Source organism: Aphelocoma coerulescens, chromosome 7 (genome assembly GCF_041296385.1).
Source record: "Aphelocoma coerulescens isolate FSJ_1873_10779 chromosome 7, UR_Acoe_1.0, whole genome shotgun sequence".
Classification (NCBI taxonomy): domain Eukaryota; kingdom Metazoa; phylum Chordata; class Aves; order Passeriformes; family Corvidae; genus Aphelocoma; species Aphelocoma coerulescens.
Window position 1 is genome coordinate 448814 of NC_091021.1, and position 14279 is coordinate 463092.

General features: G+C 62.7%; 1 protein-coding gene across 3 annotated transcripts in view; it reads right to left on the minus strand.

The window, feature by feature from the left end:
• Nucleotides 1–14279, minus strand: part of COL18A1 (collagen type XVIII alpha 1 chain) — a 36579-nt gene that overhangs the window by 1416 nt on the left and 20884 nt on the right. For all 3 annotated transcript variants that reach the window (XM_069021627.1, XM_069021626.1, XM_069021628.1), the window contains 40 exons: nt 11636–12180; nt 8936–9016; nt 8786–8845; nt 8466–8604; nt 8265–8368; nt 8152–8178; nt 7885–8055; nt 7771–7797; nt 7620–7682; nt 7439–7525; nt 7245–7298; nt 7016–7165; nt 6850–6912; nt 6626–6670; nt 5566–5706; nt 5422–5484; nt 5292–5318; nt 5154–5198; nt 4971–5033; nt 4590–4625; nt 4412–4501; nt 4257–4286; nt 4120–4146; nt 3897–3959; nt 3679–3753; nt 3549–3584; nt 3380–3433; nt 3076–3141; nt 2828–2899; nt 2603–2636; nt 2411–2473; nt 2275–2318; nt 2058–2180; nt 1809–1962; nt 1605–1678; nt 1398–1526; nt 1183–1218; nt 722–982; nt 441–638; nt 43–158 (listed from right to left, as the gene is read on the minus strand). In XM_069021627.1, the coding sequence (XP_068877728.1) occupies nt 43–158; nt 441–638; nt 722–982; nt 1183–1218; nt 1398–1526; nt 1605–1678; nt 1809–1962; nt 2058–2180; nt 2275–2318; nt 2411–2473; nt 2603–2636; nt 2828–2899; nt 3076–3141; nt 3380–3433; nt 3549–3584; nt 3679–3753; nt 3897–3959; nt 4120–4146; nt 4257–4286; nt 4412–4501; nt 4590–4625; nt 4971–5033; nt 5154–5198; nt 5292–5318; nt 5422–5484; nt 5566–5706; nt 6626–6670; nt 6850–6912; nt 7016–7165; nt 7245–7298; nt 7439–7525; nt 7620–7682; nt 7771–7797; nt 7885–8055; nt 8152–8178; nt 8265–8368; nt 8466–8604; nt 8786–8845; nt 8936–9016; nt 11636–12180 (3736 nt within the window). The remainder of the gene's footprint in view (nt 1–42; nt 159–440; nt 639–721; nt 983–1182; nt 1219–1397; nt 1527–1604; nt 1679–1808; nt 1963–2057; nt 2181–2274; nt 2319–2410; nt 2474–2602; nt 2637–2827; nt 2900–3075; nt 3142–3379; nt 3434–3548; nt 3585–3678; nt 3754–3896; nt 3960–4119; nt 4147–4256; nt 4287–4411; nt 4502–4589; nt 4626–4970; nt 5034–5153; nt 5199–5291; nt 5319–5421; nt 5485–5565; nt 5707–6625; nt 6671–6849; nt 6913–7015; nt 7166–7244; nt 7299–7438; nt 7526–7619; nt 7683–7770; nt 7798–7884; nt 8056–8151; nt 8179–8264; nt 8369–8465; nt 8605–8785; nt 8846–8935; nt 9017–11635; nt 12181–14279) is intronic.

Sequence of the window (14279 nt, forward strand, 5' to 3'; positions counted from 1 at the left end):
TGCTCCAAACCCCATTTCCCCCTCGCTCAATCCTGCACTCACCATCCCGCATCCCGCAGGACATCCCGGCCGTCGAAGGAGAGGATGCGGGCGCCGGCTCGCAGTGGGGCCCCGCTGCCCGTGAAAAGGGCTTCCCAGTTATTGAAGAGCACTTCATCCTGGTGGGGAGGGTGGGGAAATGGAGGAGGAGGGGGTTTAGCCCTGCCTGCGCTCCAAGGGCATCCCAGAAGCTCCAAGTCCCAGCAGCCTCTGGGAAGGAGATGCTTCATCATGGATGGAGGCTTTGGTATGCTCTGCATCCCAGACCTTGGCAGTGCTGGGTTAATGGTTGGACTCCATGATCTTAAAGAGATCTTCTGCAACCACAACGACTCTGTGATCCTATTCTATAATCCCTCCGAGCTCAGAGAGTGTCGGGAAGGGGATGGGGACCCGCTTACCCGGAGGTTGACGATGGGGACGGCGGCGCGGTCGGCCCTGCGCACGATGCTGTAGAGATCCTGCAGGCGTGAGGAGAGGAAGGCGCGGAAGGTGCCGGCCAGCCCCACCTGCCGGGCCTGCTGGAAGCACTGGAAATCGGCGCCCCGGATGCCGCGCATGCCGCCGCTCAGCGGGGTGTTCAGGGCCACCAGGTGAAGCTGCCAAGAGGGGACGACGGGGCTTGAGGGACACGGCTTTGGGCACCACCATCAGCTCCCCTTGGCCGGCACGCGGCACTCACGGCGGGCTGGAAGTCCTGGTGCACGTGGGCGGCCACGGGGGCGGGATCTGGCCGGCGGTGGATGTAGTAACCATTGATGAGCTCGTGCTGGTGGTGGAGCAGGGGCTGCTCGGGCAGGCGGTGCTGGTTAGCCACCACCTCGTCCCCACGCCAGGGACGGGCGGTGGCCGGAGGGACGTGGTTGCGGAGGGGGTGCAGGGGCCCGCGGGGCTGGGGGCCAGCGTAGTGGAGGGTGGGCGGCTTGTCGTACACCTCGTTGTCCTAGGGAGGGGAACATGGAATGAGGGGGGAGTGGTGCCCCAGGTGGGGACGGGGATGGAGAGTGTTGGGGATGGATGGAGATGGTTGTGGGTGGATGGAGATGGGGATGGAGATGGGGATGGAGATGGTTGCGGATGGGATGGAGATGGATGAGGATGGAGGACAGGGATGAGGATGTGCACGGGGAACAGAGGACTCACCAGAGCCGAACTGGGGATCACGTTGTGCTCCTCCAGCTGCAAGGGCATGGCACATCAGATCCCAGCTGCCCCCCTCTCCTCTTCCTCGCGCATGGGTGGGGGGACCCCCAGCATCACCAGGAGTCACCACCGAGCCCCCGGGGTGGTGCTGTCTGCGCTCCCCTCGAGCCCGGCGGTGCAGCCCTGGCCGGGTGCCCCCCGGCCCCCCCACTCACCAGCACCCTGCGGAAGCCCCCGCGCAGGCGGACGTAGAGCTCCTGCCGGTCGGTCAGGAAGACGAGGCTGCCCTCAGGCAGCTCGAGCGCGGCGCTCAGCATCGCCTGGTACGTGGGCACGGCCCGGAGCTGCCGGCACAGCCCGAGCGGGGCTCAGGGATCGGCTGCCTGCAGCACAGGCAGCCCCTGCCCAGAGCCCCGACTCACCCCCAAGGACATCCCGCTGCTGCCTGGAGGTCCGGGGGGTCCTGGTGGTCCCGGGGGTCCAGGGATGCTGACAGCTGTGGGGGAAGGAGGGTGAGATGGAGAGGGCTGCAGCATGGGGAGGAATGCAGAGGTGCAGGGAGGGATACATGGGATGGAAGCAGGAATACAGGGGATACAGGGAGGGATGAGACAGCAAGTACTCACCTTGTCTGTGAGGACCTGGGAAGGAGGGTGGCCCGGGCGGACCAGGGGGGCCAGGAGGGCCAGGGGGGCCCTGCCGCCCCTCGTAGCCGATACCAGGGGGACCCTGAGGTCCTGGAGGCCCCGGTGGCCCAACGATACTGTCCCCCTTGGGACCCTAGGCAGTGTGAGAGAACATCTGTTGGAGCAAAGTCTGCAGGGATGCCATCCCCACTGTGCCCCCCTTCACTTCCCGCCCCACAGGGTACTCACCGGCAGCCCGGGGTATCCCTGGGGCCCTGGAGGCCCTGGAAGTCCAGAGACTCCAGGACCATAGAGTGGGGTGCTGCCCGGCTCGCCCTTCTCACCCTTGGGACCTGCATCCCCCTTGTCACCCTGCAGGACAGCACAGCCTTAGGGTGAGCAGCTGGGGCACACTGGGTACCCCAAATCATGCTGGGTTCCAGCCACCAGTGTGCAAAGGGCTTACCCGCAGGCTGGCACCAAAGTGACTCGGGTCATAGGGAAAGTGGCCTGTGGAGAGAGAGAGAGGAGGGGAGAGGAGCCGGGATGGGCACGAGCCACTCCCTGCCTGCCGCCTCTGCCACCAGGGACCGGTCACCTACCTGGAGGTCCTGGGGGTCCGGTGTCACCTTTCTCTCCCTTTTGTCCTGGGAACTGGTGGAAACCTGTGGGGAGTGGCACAGATGCCATCTCAGAGCTGCAGCTCTAAGGGAAGGAGGGAGTTTCCCCCCAGCCCTGCCTTGCTGAGGTTCCCCAAACTGCCCAGAGGGGCTGGGAGAGGGACACCCCCTTACCGGGGAACGCCGGGTGGCCGGAGTCGCTGAAGGTCTGTGGAGATGCAAAGGAAGTGGCTGCAGAGACCGCAGCATCCTCGGGACCCCCTCTGATGCTGGTGGCAGTCCCACGTGCCAGCCCCAGCCAGGACGTCACCAGAGCATCCTCAGTGCCCTCCAGGCAGGCAGGGGACACTGGGGGCCCAGTCCCAGCATGTCCAGCATGGTGACCGTGTTGATACTCACATTGCCGTTGTTGTAGACTATGCTGCCAGGTGGCCCAGGGGGCCCAGGGGGTCCTGGGGGGCCTGGGGGACCCTGTGGGGAGCGAAAAGGTTTGTCAAGGTCCTGCAAAGTGGACAGTCCCCACCAGGGAGGGGGACACCGGCACCACACGCTGCCCCAGAGGGGCAACCAGCCCCTGAGTGAGGGAGACGTGCCCTTTGCCTAAGGGATTGGGGTCCTCGGGCCAGCTGGGGGGTCTCAGTGCTCACCCGCAAGCCCAGCACGTCTGCGGGGTCGCCCTTCTCACCCTTCAGCCCGTTCATGCCAGGACGTCCCTGCGGATGAGCAGCGCAATCAGCCTCATCCCCGTACCCCTGCCAGCCCCTGGTGTCACATCCGGTGCTCTGGAGTCAGCTCTGACACCCCGGCATCACCTCCGATACCCCGGCACCGCCCCATCCCTCAGGGACACGGCAGGGTTTGGGGCTCAGCGGGTGCAGGACGTGCAAACGGGGAGGGGGACGCGGTGGAGGCGATGGCCGGGGACGCAAACAAACCGGGAGCAGGTCTTACGGGTCTGCCCGGAAAGCCGATCTCTCCCTTCATCCCTGCTCGTCCCGGGGGACCCTGGAAGGGAGAGGAGACAAGGATGAGGGTGCTCAGTGCGGGGCACGCCCTCTGCCTAGGGGCATTCCCATCCCTCCCCTGGGACACCAGGAGGAGGATGGTGACGGTGACTTACCGATGGTCCCATCGGGCCCCGCAGCCCCGGCTCCCCCTGCAAACAGTGGAGAGGGAAAGGGCATCACCACCAGGACTCCCTTGGCACCTGTCCCGTGGGGACGTGCCCCCCACTCCTGCCAGGCACCCACCTTCTCTCCTTTCACCTTGGCGGTGACCACGGTCCCGTCAGGGCTGATGGTGACGCCGGGCTCCCCCTTCTCCCCCTGCAAGAGAAGAGGAGGTGGGAGGGGACACAGAGGGACCAGGCTCCCTCCTGTGATAGGGCTGGTGACACCTGGTGGCCTGGTAGAATGGGAGACCAGGAGTGTAACCACCCCATGGGCTGCAGGTGGCCTGGAGCAGTTACCTTCAACCCCGGGGCGCCCTGGGGACCAGCTGACCCCTGGTCTCCTTTCGGTCCCACCGGACCCTGCAGGAAGGACATGGAGCCCACGTCATTCCCAACCCACCAAAGGCAGGCCCCACACCCCTCCTCCACCACCACCACTCTGCAGCAAAGCACAGCAGGAGCAGCCCCCACAGCTGTCACCAGGGCCACCCCGCGGTCCCCAGATGTGTCACCGACTCACCGGGAAGCCAGCGTGGCCTGGTCTGCCCTGCAGAGAGAAGCAGAGATGCTCCTAAGAGCAAACCCCCTCTTTCCAAAAAACGGGGTGCCCTCCTGGCACTGCTGAGGAGTGGGCACAGGTGGCAGGAGGGCACCTACCACTGGACCAGGAACAGCCACCAAGGATTTCTGCAAAAAGAGACAAAATGAGGTTTTTCCCCCAGTCTTGGCTCTGAAGCTCAGAGCTGCTGGCGAGGTGTCCCTCATGATGGCCGCTGGGAAGATCCCTTCCCCTGCCCTGTGCCACCACTTACATCTTCACTGGACACAGTGATGACCTGTCCAGGGGGACCAGGTGGGCCAGGGGGGCCGGGCAGCCCCACACCATCTTGGCCTCGCTCTCCCTGGAAGACACAAGCCATCAGCCCAGGGCCACCAGCCCAGGGCCACCAGCCCAGGGCTGGTCCCTGTCCCCAGCCTGGTGGCACCTACCTTCTCACCGGTGCTGCCTTTGTCACCTTTGGGTCCCTGGAAGGAGGAGCAGGAAGGTGTGAGCACCACGTGGAGCTGGGCTCTGGCTCACAGGTGGAGACCCCCTCCCACCTCCAGCTCCAAAAAATCCTTCAGGCAGCCCCACCTCTGCCTCCAGCTCCAGGCAACGAGCCGGGCTGCGATGATTTTGGAGGGAGGTGGTTGCCGGTGGGGCGGCAAGGTGGTGGGGACAGGATCCTAAGGAGTGTGGGCACTCCTGGCACGCGGTGAGCCCACAGCTGGGAGGGGGAATTGTGGCTGCTGGGGATGGAGCTGCTGCAACCACAGGTGCCCTGCCTGGAGTGGGGGGGTTATTCTGGAACTGGGGGCTGAGGCTCCTACCTGTGGCCCAGGGAAGCCCTCCAGGCCAGGGCGGCCGTCCACGCCAGGCATGCCGGCATCTCCCTGCAGTGGGAGGGGGAAAGGGCAGGATGCAGCCCCAGGTCGGGGAGCACAGCAGTCCTACCCAGTGCCCTGCACTCCCAGGTGCTGGCACAAAGCCATCCCAACATCCCAGGCTCCTACCTTTGGTCCTGGCAAGCCGGGCTGTCCGGGGCTGCCGACCTCTCCCTGCAAGGAAAGAGGTGTCAGAGGCTTCCCTACAGGCTGCCTGCAGGCTTCCTACATGGATGGAGCCAGGAGGGTGTTGGAAGGGGTCCTCACCTTCATCCCTGGCAGTCCCGGCACACCCTGCAAGCAACAAGGGGACCATGGGCGTCGGGGGATGGCAGGGGACACGATGGCAGGGAATATCCCAGGATGGGGAGGAGGGAAGGGGCAGGAACAGCCCTACCTGTGGTCCTTCAGGTCCAGGTGGTCCCGGGGTGAATGACAGCCCTGAGCCCTCCATGTCACCCTAAATGCAGGGAGAAGGGGCTGAGCCGTGTCTGTCCCCGGCTCCAGCCCAGCCCACCCCATCCCCGCAGTGACCACTCACAAATCCAGCCTCGTAGCCTGGCCCCGGTGGGCCCGGGGGGCCGGGGGGCCCAGGCTGCCCTCGGGGTCCGATGGGCCCGGGAAGGCCAGCTAAGCCCATTTCTCCTGGGGGTCCTGCTGGTCCCGTCTCCCCTTTGTTGCCCTGCAAAGGGGACAAGGAGGGGACAGATGGAAGGGGGCAGTGGTTGCTGCCTGGAGCCTGCAGGCAGGAGGCAGAGCATCCCCTCACAAATCCCTCTGGGACAGGACATGGATGCTCTCCCTGCTGCTCCCCTGTCTTGGGCTCTGTGGGAGGGGGCATTGCCCAGCTCGGGCACCCTTCATCCCACCAGCTGCCCATGTAATGTCCACACTGGCCACCAGAGGCTCGTCTAAAATCAAAAATGGGAATGTTTTTGCACGTGAGGCTGGCTCTGGCTCTGCAGCAGAGCTCAGCGCCAAAGAAGGGATGCTGGCAGACACTCCTGGGATTGCAGTGGGTCTGGAAGCAACAGGGTTGGACCTCACACCCTCTGCCACCCCATCTGCCCTCTGGGTGCTGCAGAAGTGCAGAAGCTTAGAATTAAGGTGAAGAAACCTTAATTTTTGAGGTTTTTGCCCCCAGCTCAGGCTGCAGCGGATGGTCATCCTGAGGGGCAGCATCCCAGCTCTAAGGGGCTCCCAGCAAGCCTTCACTTCCCCCCTTGCGGATGCAGGGTGGAAGGAAGCTGGAGCAAGCAGGCAGGAAAGGGTGATGCAGAGAAGATGGGATGTTTTCCAGTGGGGTGTGGGCACCTCTCAAGGAAACTCTATTCTGTGTCTCAAAACATCCCCCTCGGTTTTCCTGCCCACTTCCTGATGTGGCAGTGCCTGGAGCAAAGCCAAGACAGGGAGGCAGGAGCCCGATGAGCATCCTTTGTGGGGTAGCAGCTCCATGCACCCTCGAGCTGTGGCACTGATCTGGGAGGAACCCAAACAGCAGCACCCCCCTCCCCATTCCTGTGCAAGATGCCCCCCCCGGCAACATCCCTGCCTCCAGTCTGCAACGGAGAACCCAAAAAACCCCACCCCAGGCACAGTACCTTGGGTCCCGGCAGGCCAGGGAGGCCGAGGTCACCCACGTCGCCCTGGGAAGGAGAAGGAGGGAGAAGAGGGTGTGAAGAAGCTGCCCAGCCCCAGGCAGGAGCAGAGTGGTGCTACCCAGCACAGGAACTGGGGCCTCCCAGAGACGTGCCAGGGGTGCCAGGGGTGCCAGCTACCCCACGGGACAGCGGTGACGCGCTCCTGGGGCACACGGGACACTCACCCGCTCTCCTTTGGGCCCCGGCTGCCCGGCCTCCCCATCTCTTCCTGGAGGACCCTGAGGACCCTGTAAGATGCCAGGAGCTGGTTCCAGCACAGGAAAACCCTGAGCCCCCCACCACCACAGGGCGGACCTGGGATGGGTCCCCTTGGCCACCCCATGGACCTACCGCTGGCCCCGGGGGCCCGGGGATCCCGTCCCTGCCCGGCAGCCCCGGTGGTCCCAGCAGGTCCGTGCGGTTCATCCCAAACCGTCCTGGCTCCCCTGGCAAACCGGGCACGCCAGGCGGCCCTGGGGGACCAGGTGGCCCTCGTGGACCCTAGAAGAGACGTGGGGGACCGTGGCTGAGGGTGTCCCCCCACTCCCAGCTGGCAGGACAGGCACTCATCCCCACTCACCCGCAGGCTCTCCAGGTCACCGCCGAAGCCAGAGCCCTCCATGTCGATGAAGGTCTGGGGGAGAAGCACGAGGGTGATGTCAGGGCACCCAGTGGCACTGGGGCTGGCCCAGAGGCTGGTGGCAGCACTCTGCACCTCTATGGCTTGATGCACCCTCCCATCCCTCAAACCACTGTGTTCCAGGGGGCACCCACCAGCTTGTCACTCTTGGAGGAGGGTCCTGGTGGTCCCGGAGGGCCGGGCGGTCCAGGGGGTCCCCTTGGCCCCACACCTGGGTCACCCTGGCACAGAGGAGAGAGCGCCATTTAGGGGTGCAGCCAAGATGGGGCTGAGAGGAAGGGGGGGCACATTCGGCCCCCCAACACCGGCACTCACCTTCTCCCCCTTCTGGCCCGGCTCCCCTGGCATCCCGGGGAACCCTGAGGGCCCCATTTCACCCTGCAGAGGAGAGCAGTGGGGGGTCAGCAGGAGGCAAGGCAAGGGGGTGGCCATCCCCCATCACCCCGCCACCCCCCGCCCCACTTACGGGTTTGCCGTCCTCGCCAGGATCTCCCTAGGGATGGCAGAGAGGGGACACGTCAGTGTGCGGGTGGGTTGGGTGGGGGGACAGGGGACACCTCCTGGGGAGGAATTGACTCACAGGCTCGCCGTCCCTGCCAGGGGCTCCATTCTTGCCTGGTGGCCCAGGGGGGCCGGTGACCTGCTCCACCACTGAGCCATCAGTGTGCCGAGAGTGGGTCCCAGGTGGTCCAGGGTCACCTGGCTCTCCTTTTTGTCCCTTGGAGCCAGGGTAGCCAAATCCAGCGCTGCCCTGCGGAGGGGAGGGAGGCAGGGGTGGCTGGCAGTTCCCTGAGGTGGCAGCCCGGGTAGGGCATGGCTCTGTGCCAGCTCCCTCAGCCATGCTCACCTTGACGCCCAGGTCTCCCTTCTCCCCCTGAGGATCAGAAACAGAGAGGAGCAGGTATCAAACACAGATGTGTCACTGGCACCCCTGAGCCCCAGGGACCGGCTCTCACCCACCTTTTGACCCTTGACACTGCCTGGCCCCACGATGCCACCGGTCCCTGAGTCCCCCTTCAAGCCGCGTTCACCCTTCTCCCCCTTTTCGCCTTTCCGGCCGGTGCCTGTGGGAAAGGAAAGGACCCAGGCGTGCTTGGGGATGGCCACACCACCATGTCCCCACCTGTGCGCCCCGGGGAAGGGGAAAGCTGCTGGAATTACCTCCCGTGGAGACCCGCAGTGTCTCCTCCGCCCTGGTCCTCTCGGCCTGCTGCAGGGACCCCCCACCACTCCTCGGGCCGCTGGCCCCCGCCACGGGGGGGGAGGTGACGGGGACAGCGTCCACCAGCCCTGGGACACCCTGCACCAACAACGAGGGGACACCATGGCACCGTTCACCTCCCGGCACCTCCCCGTAAGGGACAGGTGCTGGGACACCATCAGGCACCCCGTGACCTCGGCCGTGCAGGGCACTCAGCCCTCCTCAGCACTAGAATTTCAGGGTGCCACCCTGAGTGCAACACCCGCGGGCAGCAACTCACCTCCACCTTGCCCGAGGGCTGCCGTCCACCTTCCATCCCGCTGCCAAAATCCCCAGAGACCTGTGTTTGCCGTGCACAAGGGGTGAGGGCTGAGCTGGGAGCACGGTGGGGACACCCCCGAGCTGCCCCAGCCGTGCTGCCAGCGCTCACCTCCGCATCATCCTCCTCTTCCTCGCACTGGCGCTCGGCTGCCCGTGGGTCCCCTCGGAGCTTCAAATCCGCAATCACCCCCTGGAAGGAGACCACAGATGGGTGGGGGACACGGGCAGGCCACCGTGCCACTCGGCCACCACGTCCTCAAGTGGGAGAACAAGGATGAGTGAGATCTGCTGTCAGCACTGCGAGCAGCTGGAAGAGGTCACCGCCCAGCCGGGCGCATTTGCTTGTGAGAGGAATTGATATAATTTTTTATAATATATAAACTATATTTATAATATATTTATTATATAATTTAATCTACTTATAACTCATTTGTGTTATGTCACAGCCAGCCTGGCTGAACTGCAGCTGCCCCTGATCCTTGTTTTCCTAAGCCCACCACGTTTCCTTGCCCGGATGTGGCGCGCTGCGCTTTCAGGCCAGCCCAAATATTATTCTGGGTGTCTCGCCCAAAGAAGAGACACCGAGGGGGAGGTATCTCCTCTCTCTGAGCTCGCTTCTCAGCGTGGTCCCCTGCTCCTCCCCACTGGGATCAGACAGATGGGCAGCATCCCAGCTCGGCAGACTCCCACCCCAACAGCATCCCTGTGTCCCACCCTGCAGCGGGACCCAGCCTGGGCTCTGGGATGTGCTGGGTGAGCTCGCTCGCAGTGGGAGCCGTGGGGTTCAGGCTGGTACCTACACGCCAGGATGTTGAGGCCAGGATGCTACCGGGGTTTGCCTGGAGGCAGCACCCTTAAGAAGGGATTTGTGGTGGTTTCTTGTATAAACAAGCGGCCTGGATGCACACGGTGCTTGCAAAACACAAATAAATAGTAGGGAAGTGCAGATTATCCCAGGAAATACAACACGTGGGCTGCAGGACCTGCCAGCTGTCCTTGTGTGGGGCAGGGCAGCCAGCTGTGGCCAGGGAGCCCTGGGGAGAGGGGAAACAAGGAGCACAGCCAAAAGATCCCTGTAAAAGCTCTGCTGGGTGTCTGGCCGGGTCCTGGCTGCTACCTCTGCTCAGCCCACGTGGTGCCAGCTCTGGCACGTGGCTTGTCCAGCCGTGCTGGTGGTGCTGGGCAGAGGCTGCAAGGTTGAAACCTGGGGCTTTCCAGAGGCAAGGGGAACAAGCCAGTCCCAAGCCCCAAAGCGAGGCAGTGCCACGAGGGATGGTTATGGGCCCCTTTGCAGCCTCTTTGCGCCGATAAAGAGGGCAGCAGCACCACAGATCTGACAGTGAATCCATAGAATCATGGAATCACTGAGGCTGGAAAAGCCCTCTAGGACCATCGAGTCCAACCATTAACCCAGCACTGCCAGGTCCCCCACCAAGCCAGGTGGTCCCCAGGTGCCACACCCAGCTGCAAACAAGCCCTCCTGCCAGGCCCCAGCTGACACCCCACTTGCCCCCTTGAGTTGTCCCAGGGGCTCCTGCATCACCCGCAGGCTTTGCCCCTCCAGGTGTCCTGCCACGGCCACGGAGGCGACTCAGGAAGGAGCAGAGGTGCCAGGACACCCCTCCAGCTGCCTCCCAGCGAGTTCATCCTGGGGCTTGACCCAGACAGGGCCAGGTTTTAATCCGCTTGCTGCCCCGTTAGTTCCAGATAATGCGAGGCAGGGCTGGACAGTGATGGAAACACCACGAGGCGGTCAGATGCCGCTCCCCTCTCACCCAGCCAAGGCCTCCTTCCCTCCATGGCCACTACTCCCCACGGGAAAACCGGGGGCGGGCAGTGGGATCGCGGTTTGGCAAGCTGGGGAGCATCACCTGCTAGAAGGCACCCTCTGCTCCAGGCTGTTGCCGTGCCCTCCATATGGTGCCAAACCCCTCCAGCTGGGGACAGGAGCTCCTCCACAGCCGTGACCTGGCCCTCCCAGCATGTTCAAGAGCAAAGAAATTGCTCTTCAAGAGCAAAGAGTTGTTCTTCAAGGGACCAAGGCGAATCCCAGTGCAAAGCAGTTTGTAGCCCAGCAATGATTAACCCCTTCCTGGGAGAGCTTTCCCTGCCCAAAGCCATTCCAGTGGGAATGTGGCAGCATGGTCAGGATGATGTTTAAGCTCAGAAACGTGCTCTGCAGAACTGCACGGGAAAAACATCGCTCCCCTCAGCAGAGCCTCTGTTGCTGGGCAAATCCTGCTCAGCCCAGGATAAACCTGAACATTCCTTTCCTCAAGTCCTGCAGGGGATTTCCATGTCAGCTGGGCATTTTCCCCACACTCTCCACAAATCTTATCTGGAACATGAGTCCTGCTCAAAGCACAGGCTGAGCTATCACATCCTTCCTCACTCTCCAAAGTCTTCCTGGAGATAGCGCCCAACATCAGCCAGCAAAGATATGCTCCAGCCCAAGCATTTTTTCCATCTAAGAGAGACATTTTGCCAGCCAAACCAGCTCCTCCACCAAAGGAGCTGGGTATTTTAAGCAATGGGGAGATCTGAAGAGGCTCCGCGTGTTCTCTGGGAAAAGGCAATGGTGGGAGCTACAGGGCAACCCCATGTCCTCCTGCCAGCCCAGCTGGAGGGCTTTGCCTTGGTGAGCCCCAAGACAATAAATCGGTGACATCTCAAGCCACCTTCCCTTCCACCCCAGGTGCCCCCTTCCCCAGGGACACACATGGAGCTGGCTGTCTTCTGGGCATGGGCGCTGCTGTCACATCTCTCCAGGCTTCAGGGAGACACTCCTCGGGGTGACCCGAGCTCTTACCTGGTATTTATCCGGGTCAGCCCCTCCAGCCTGAGCGACAAAGAGCCCGGAGCCCTCTTCCAGCTCCATCTCATCCGGGGAGCGCTCGAAGCGGACGCGCTCGTGCTCCTCGCAGTCCAGGTAGAGGACGACCTCCTCCTCCTCCACGCTGATGGCGAAGCGCGTCCACTGGTTGAGCAGGGTGGGCACGGTGAAGGTGGCGGCCGGGTAGGAGCTGGGCGAGCCCGGCTCTGTGTAGTAGAAGATGATCTGCTGCTGGCCCGCCCGCAGCTCCGAGAGCTTGACGCCCACGTAGATGATGCTCTGCGAGGAGTCCGTGACAGCAAAGAGCATGCCGGCCCGGGGCGTGGTGGGCTGGATGTGGAAGAGCAGCGAGAAGTCCCGGTAGAAAGGGCTTGGCAGGTGGTACCGGGCCACCTGGCCCGTGTTGGCGTTGGGACCGAAGACGTAGCCAGGGTTGTTGTCGGGGCCGTAAATTCTGTGGATCTCCTCCGTCGGCGGGTCCCCGATCAGCTCCAGCAGGCTGACCTCGGCATTCAGGCTCTCTGCAGGGACGAAGGACAGGGGATGGTCTCAGCCAGCCAGGCAAGGATGGTCACTCAGCAAGGACATCCCTGCCCGTGCCTCCCAAACACCCCACCCTTCAGTGGCTCCCTTTGCTCACCCTTCCCAGCGTTTGTGCGTTGGCCAAGGCAGCGACCTTGAGCTGCTCCCAGCACACCTTTTGGATGAGTCTCCCAAAATGCCCCCCATTCCCAGCTGCTGGGCCTCCATCACAGAATCACAGCATGACTTGGGTGGGAAGGGACCTTAGAGATCATCTCATTCCAATCCTCCCGCCACAGGCAAGGATACAATGCACTAGACCAGGCTGCTCAGATTCCCTGGGATGGGATAACACCAGCAGGGTCTTGTCCATGGTAGGGGGATGCTGCTGGAACACCAGGATGCTGAACCACCATGGAGCCCCAGGGAAGCGTGTTGCATCCACACTCATTCTGGGATCACGGTGACCCCTCGCGTCATCCCGGGACAAGATCCTACGGTCACCCCAGCTGGGAATAAATCAGAGCCATCCCCTCGCAACACCCTGGGAACGCGGCTCAAGCCAGCTCAGCTTCCCAGATGCTCTCAATTTGGAGGTCACCTCCTTTCCCAACTCCTGTTGAGAATTAGGGAATTAGGGAAGTTCTGCTGGAGACCGTCCCTCTACCCGGCCCAGCTGAACATCTGGTCGGGGCGAGCCGGCGCTGTGTCCGCCAGCTCCCGTTGTTCTGGCAGCCAGCACATCCTCATCGCCCACACACCGGGCGCTGGATTCCTCCTCTCCTATGTCAACCGCGCGGGGCCGGTGCCAGCTCCATGGGAGTGAGCACGCCCGGTGCTTTTTAACCTCTCCTTTCCTGGGAGGGAGGAAACCCAACCGCCCTGGCCCCGAAACTACTGAGGGATCTGCACTGGGAACACATGCTCACTGCCAGTTTTTGTCCCGATCCCGAGTCAGGAGCAGCAGCTGACACAATTCAGTGTCCCCAGTTCCATCCCTGGTTTTCATGTGAGCAATGGGGAGTGGGGGGAAGCAGAGGTGTATCCTGAGGTATCCTGGTCTGATCCTGGAGGATCAGCCAGGAACCTCCACCCAGCTCTGCAGCCCGGCATTGTCCTCCAGAGCTCTTCAATAAAAAACCAAAAAGAGAAAGAAGGAATGGGCCCAGCCTTGCCCAGCCTGAAAGGAAAACACGTCTCTTGGGATGGTGATGAAAACCTGTGTGCCTCTTCCAAAGCCTGGGGGACATGGAGCATTCCCAGGCTGCCTCTGCTGCCAAGCCTCAGTGCCAGCACCAGCCCCATGACAGGGACCCAGCAGTGGGGACATTAGAAGTGCCACCAATTAAAGGTGGGGGCAAATTTTCGCTCTGCCAGAGCCAGACCCACTGATCCTCTGAAACTCTGGCTCTGAAACTGCTCTGTGTCCACCCTGCTCCCCAAGCCCTCAGTACCTCCCAGCCTTGGCACCCCAAAACTGAGCACCTGGCTGGAAGAAAATCTCCCTCTGGGTCTTCCACCAGTCCTAGCCCCTTCATCTGCCCTGCACTGGGGTCAGGCTTCCCCACGGGGCATCCGCAGTCTGCTCAGAGGAGAACTTGTGGACCCTGGAGCCCAGCACCCTTTCACTCCCAGCTGTGCACAGTCCTACACCAAAAAGGATGGGGTGAGCGAGCGGGGCTCCCCCAGACTCTCAGCCTGTCACCCACCCTTGAGTCACACCATGCTCAGCACCTCATGAGCTCGCTCCAAGTGCAAATGCCAGGATGCAGGCATTGCGCTTATCTGCGGTTGGAGGAAGCCAAATTCGCAGCAGCTTTAAGGGAAAAGGAAACCAGAGCTTCCTCCCGGGGGTCTACAGGGGTGTAAGAGCCAGTGCTGCAATTCCTGCAGCCAGACAAGTCATTGTGTCCCACCCGGGGCTCAGGATGATGGGGACACACTGAAAGAGGCTTTTGTTAGCAGGGCAATTTCCAACCATTCTCCCCTTGGAGCTGCAGCCGGCTCTGGGAGTCGCCCTCCTCCTCAAACACGCCACTCGCCCCCAGTCTGGGGTGGGAGCTGGGTACCAGCACTTCCCAAAGCAAATGGACTTTTC